The sequence below is a fragment of the Salvelinus fontinalis genome, chromosome 19 (genome assembly GCF_029448725.1).
Source record: "Salvelinus fontinalis isolate EN_2023a chromosome 19, ASM2944872v1, whole genome shotgun sequence".
Lineage (NCBI taxonomy): Eukaryota > Metazoa > Chordata > Actinopteri > Salmoniformes > Salmonidae > Salvelinus > Salvelinus fontinalis.
This window is the reverse complement of record NC_074683.1, coordinates 50211879-50218099: the sequence shown is the minus strand read 5'-3', so window position 1 is coordinate 50218099 and position 6221 is coordinate 50211879. Positions and strand designations below refer to the sequence as shown.

The window sequence follows — 6221 nt, the reverse complement described above, 5'->3', positions numbered from 1 at the left end:
ATGCACAGAGATACCGTGACGAGATCCTAAGGTCCATTGTCGTGCCATTTATCAGCCTCCATCACCTCATGTTTCAGCATGATAATACACGGCCCCATGTCGCAAGGATCTGGACACAATTCCTGGAAGCAGAAAAGGTCCCAGTTCTTCCATGGCCTGCATAATCACCAGACATGTCACCCATTGAGCATGTTTGGGATGCTCTGGATCGACCTGTACGACAGCGTGTTCCAGTTCCCGGCAATATCCAACAACTTTGCACAGCCATTGAAGAGGAGTGGGACAACATTCCACAAGCCACAATCAACAGCCTGATCAACTCTATGTGAAGGAGATGTGTCACGCCGCATGAGGCAAATGGTGGTCACACCAGATACTGACTGGTTTTCTGATCCACCTGATCCACCCCCCTACTTTTGTTTTTAAAGTGTCTGTGACCAACAGATGCATATCTGTATTTCCAGTCATGTTAAATCCATAGATTAGGGCCTAAGTAATTTATTTAAATTGACTGATTTCCATAAATACATTTTCTGCAACTCAGAAAAACTTTGACATTTTTGTTCAGTGTATAAAGCCCTTATTACATCAGCAGTTTACAGTAACCCCACTAGCAACTAATGGTACATTCAAAGCAGCCAGAATAATTACAGAGAGCAACGTGAAATACCTAAATACTCATCATAAAACATTTATGAAAAATACATGTTGTACAGCAAATGAAAGATAAACATCTTGTGAATCCAGCCAATATTTCAGATTTTTTAAGTGTTTTAACAGCGAAAACACAATATAGCATTATATTAGCTTACCACAATAGCAAAACACACAACCGCATTTATTCGCCGCATAGATAGCAAAAACCAGCAAAATATATAAAATGAATCACTAACCTTGACCAACTTCATCAGATGACAGTCTTATAACATCAGGTTATACAATACACTTATGTTTTGTTCGAAAATGTGCATATTTAGAGCTGCAAACCGTGGCTATACATTGTGAATACGTGGCATCGATTCACCAGAATGTCCGGAGCTATTTTGGACACTCACCTAATCTGACCAAAGAACTCATCATAAACTTTACATAAAAATACTTGTTGGACAGCAAATGAAAGATACACTGGTTCTTAATGCAACCGCCGTGTTAGATTTTTTAAAATAACTTTACCATAACAAACAGCTTACGTTATTGCAAGACAGCGCCCGCCAAAACGGCAGAGAATAGAAATAACATTTTCCACAGAAATACGAAATAACATCATAAATTGTTCTTACTTTTGCTGAGCTTCCATCAGAATCTTGTACAAGGAGTCCTTGGTCCAGAATAAATCGTTGTTTGGTTTTAGAATGTCCTTTTCTCCTGTCGAATTAGCAACCTTAGCTAGCCATGTGGCGCGAACATGCCCTTCTTCTCTTGGGGCAAAGAACGGAAAATTCCAAAAGTCCCAATAAACGTTGAATAAACTGATACAACTCGGTTGAAAAAAACTACTTTATGATGTTATTATCACATCTATCAAATAAAATCAGAGCCGGAGATATCCGCCGTGTATACCGAACGCTTTTCAGAAGACAATGTCAACGTACTTCGCGCGCCAGAGAAGACAAAGACATTTCCAGACCTGTCACTCCAAAAGCTCTTGTTCGGCCTCAGATCAAGCTAGACACCCCATTCAACATTCCACTGCCAGTTGACATCTAGTGGAAGGCGTATGAAGTGCATGCATATCGATAAATATTAGGCAATTGAATAGGCAGGCCCTGGAACAGAGCATCGTTTTCAGATTTTTCACTTCCTGTATGGAAATTTGCTGCAAAATGAGTTCTGTTTTACTCACAGATATAATTCAAACAGTTTTAGAAATTTGAGAGTGTTTTCTATCCAATAGTAATAATAATATGCATATTTTACGATCTAGAATAGAGTACGAGGCAGTTTAATTTGGGCACGATTTTTTCCGAAGTGAAAACAGCACCCCCCTATTGACAAGAAGTTGTGACGTTAACGTGAGTGACTCGTCAGTAGCTTTAGAAACGGTTAAGAGACGTTATTTTGACTCTCTAATTTGCATACCAGTAGGCTTTTTGGCATTTACCTGCAGATAAGTTATGAAAACATTTAAATGAGTATGGTGAATCCTCCTCAGCACAGGAGGCTGGTGAGGGGAGGACGGCTCGTATTAATGTCCGGAACGGAGCAAATGGAACGGCATCAAAACACCTGGAAACCATGGAAACCAGGTGTTTGATGTATTTGATACCATTCCACTGATTCCGATCCATTCATTACCACGAGCCAGTCCTCCCCGATTTAATGTGTCACCAGCCTCCTGTGGTCCTCACTGCAGGAACAATAGGTAGGCTAGTGGAGATATAGCCTCACACTCTGGTCCAAAATATGATCAAAGAAAACAGATGTAATGTGTTTTAAAAGCTAATGATACTCTTATGGCATTTACAGATATTTCTATAAGGTTTACTGATTTAATAAGCAACGTGTTGACAATGGAGCCTGTCAACTGCTGTTTTCTGTGTAGCAAGGCTCATGATTAACACCAGCTTCGTTCTTCAATCATACCTGTATTACAGATAGCTGAAAAAATACATCTTAAAAGGAAGCTTTAAGCAGACTCCCACAGGAAGTCAGCAGAGAAAATATTCCTAATCATATAGGGCTGGACGATATCCAAAACAAACAAAAAAATACATTGAATTCATACATTTTCAGTCATTGAAATTGTTAACACAATAACAAAAATTTTCCAATCTGGGAGGTATACTTAAAACAATTTTCTATATTTTCTCTGTGTATTTTGGATGGAATCAAGGCATTAAAATGTGCCAGAGGCCATCAAAATAGAGCTTGTTCGACAAAAATGTGTCATGTCCTGACCTTCGTTCCTTTTCTGTGTCTCTATTTTAGTTTGGTCAGGCCGTGAGTTAGGGTGGGTGATTAATTTCTGTTTAGTGTGTGTTGCACCTGACGGAGCTGTTTTCGGTTGTCACTTTGTTGTTTTGCTTTGTAGTGTTCAGTTTACCATTAAAATGACGAAGACTTACCACGCTGCGTTTTGGTCCTCTCCTTCTCCAGACGACAATCGCTTTTTTATTTGACCTGGCTACTCCATGTGCTTGTGGAAAACACTGTGCCGCCCAGGCTGATAACTGGTCATGTGTGTTATAATTACTCATAATAACAATGACTTTTCCCAGACCTCGGGCCCAGCTCTCCGCTCCCTAAATACGCCTCCTCTCCTAAACCCAACAACAGCTACATGTTCAAACGAGAGCCTCCCGAGGGCTGCGAGAGAGTCAAGGTCTTCACCGAGGAAACACAGTCAGTACTTTTTTTTTACTCCTGCTCATTTCAATGATCACGTTGTTGTTTCTTAACGTCTTCTTCTTCTTCTCTCTCTCAGTAGTGCCGGAGCCTGCAGAGCACTAAGCCGTGAGATTATGATAATGACCTCAGACTAGCTGAGTCAGAATGTGCTGTTTATGTTTAGTGACACTTCTGTTCTCTCTGTGTGTTCGCCGCTGTCCTCCTCTCCTCTCTTCTTGCCTCCACTCCTTTCCCCTCCTTTCCCCTCCTCTCCCCTCCTCTCATTTGCTCTCTTCTCCCCCCCTCTCCTCTCTTCTACCCTCCTCTCCCCTCCTCTCCCCCCCTCTCATTTGCTCTCTTCTCCCCCCCTCTCCTCTCTTCTACCCCCCTCTCCTCTCTTTTCCTCTCCCCTCCTCTCTTCTCCTCTCATTTGCTCTCTTCTCCCCCCCTCTCCTCTCCTGTCCCCCCCCCCCCCCCCCCCCCCCCCCCTCCGCAGGTCCAAGCCTCCCCAGCAGGTCCCTCAGTTCCTCACAGGTCCAGACAGGAACAAGGTCAACTTCATCCCCAACAGTGGCTCGGCCTTCTGCCTCGTCAGCATCAAGCCCCTCCTCCCCACGACCACGCAGGAACTAAACCTCAAGCCCCTCCTCCCCACGACCACGCAGGAACTAAACCTCAAGCCCCTCCTCCCCACGACCACGCAGGAACTAAACCTCAAGCCCCTCCTCCCCACGACCACGCAGGAACTAAACCTCAAGCCCCTCCTCCCCACGACCACTCAGGAGCTCAGCCTGAAGAGCCCCGGGGCCGGGCCAAACCTTACCTCGTCCCCCGTCAGCACACCTCTTACTGGGGCTTCCCTCAGCCTTTCTCCCCTGACCCTGGAGCAGCAGGAGCAGTCCCCTACCAACATACCAGCTAGAGTCCCTTACCAACAGACCAACTAGAGTCCCCTACCAACAGACCAGCTAGAGTCCCCTACCAACAGACCAGCTAGAGTCCCTTACCAACAGACCAGCTAGAGGCCCTTACCAACAGACCAACTAGAGTCCCTTACCAACAGACCAACTAGAGTCCCTTACCAACAGACCAACTAGAGTCCCCTACCAACAGACCAGCTAGAGTCCCTTACCAACAGACCAGCTAGAGCCCACTACCAACAGACCAGCTAAAGTCCCCTACCAACAGACCAGCTAGAGTCCCCTACCAACAGACCAGCTAGAGTCCCCTACCAACAGACCAGCTAGAGTCCCTTACCAACAGACCAGCTAGAGGCCCTTACCAACAGACCAGCTAGAGTCCCCTACCAGCAGACCAGCTAGAGTCCCTTACCAGCAGACCAGCCAGAGTCCCCTACCAGCAGACCAGCCAGAGTCCCCTACCAGCAGACCAGCCAGAGTCCCCTACCAGCAGACCAGCCAGAGTCCCCTACCAACAGACCAGCTAGAGTCCCCTACCAACAGACCAGCTAGAGTCCCCTACCAACAGACCAGCTAGAGTCCCCTACCAGCAGACCAGCTAGAGTCCCCTACCAGCAGACCAGCTAGAGTCCCCTACCAGCAGACCAGCTAGAGTCCCCTACCAGCAGACCAGCTAGAGTCCCCTACCAGCAGACCAGCTAGAGTCCCCTACCAGCAGACCAGCTAGAGTCCCCTACCAGCAGACCAGCTAGAGTCCCCTACCAACAGACCAGCTAGAGTCCCCTACCAACAGACCAGCTAGAGCCCACTACCAACAGACCAGCTAAAGTCCCCTACCAACAGACCAGCTAGAGTCCCCTACTAACAGACCAGCTAGAGTCCCCTACCAACAGACCAGCTAGAGTCCCCTATCAACAGACCAGCTAGAGTCCCCTACCAGCAGACCAGCCAGAGTCTCCTACCAGCAGACCAGCCAGAGTCCCCTACCAGCAGACCAGCCAGAGTCCCCTACCAGCAGACCAGCCAGAGTCCCTTACCAACAGACCAGCTAGAGTCCCCTACCAACAGACCAGCTAGTCCCCTACCAACAGACCAGCTAGAGTCCCCTACCAACAGACCAGCTAGAGTCCCCTACCAACAGACCAGCTAGAGTCTCCTACCAACAGACCAGGTAGAGTCCCCTACCAACAGACTAGCTAGAGTCCCCTACCAACAGACCAGCTAGAGTCCCCTACCAAAAGACCAGCTAGAGTCCCCTACCAACAGACCAGCTAGAGTCCCCTACCAACAGACCAGCTAGAGTCCCCTACCAACAGACCAGCTAGAGTCCCCTACCAACAGACCAGCTAGAGTCCCCTACCAACAGACCAGCTAGAGTCCCCTACCAACAGACCAGCTAGAGTCCCCTACCAACAGACCAGCTAGAGTCCCCTACCAACAGACCAGCTAGAGTCCCCTACCAACAGACCAGCTAGAGTCCCCTACCATCAGACCAGCTAGAGTCCCCTACCATCAGACCAGCTAGAGTCCCCTACCAGCAGACCAGCTAGAGTCCCCTACCAGCAGACCAGCTAGAGTCCCCTACCAGCAGACCAGCCAGAGTCCCCTACCAGCAGACCAGCCAGAGTCCCCTACCAGCAGACCAGCCAGAGTCCCCTACCAGCAGACCAGCCAGAGTCCCCTACCAGCAGACCAGCCAGAGTCCCCTACCAGGAGACCAGCCAGAGTCCCCTACCAGCAGACCAGCCAGAGTCCCCTACCAGCAGACCAGCCAGAGTCCCCTACCAGCAGACCAGCCAGAGTCCCCTACCAGCAGACCAGCCAGAGTCCCCTACCAGCAGACCAGCCAGAGTCCCCTACCAGCAGACCAGCCAGAGTCCCCTACCAGCAGACCAGCCAGAGTCCCCTACCAGCAGACCAGCCAGAGTCCCCTACCAGCAGACCAGCCAGAGTCCCCTACCAGCAGACCAGCCA

At 48.4% G+C, this 6221-nt stretch overlaps 1 protein-coding gene across 1 annotated transcript in view; it reads left to right on the top strand.

Annotated features, from left to right (window-relative positions):
• The window catches only part of fam117bb (family with sequence similarity 117 member Bb), a 198547-nt gene extending 192624 nt beyond the window's left edge, over positions 1 to 5923 (top strand). The window contains exons 6-7 of the mRNA XM_055871899.1: positions 3219 to 3342; positions 3824 to 5923. Of these exons, the coding sequence (XP_055727874.1) occupies positions 3219 to 3342; positions 3824 to 4274 (575 nt within the window). The 3' untranslated portion in view covers positions 4275 to 5923. The remainder of the gene's footprint in view (positions 1 to 3218; positions 3343 to 3823) is intronic.
• Positions 5924 to 6221: the final 298 nt, after the last annotated feature.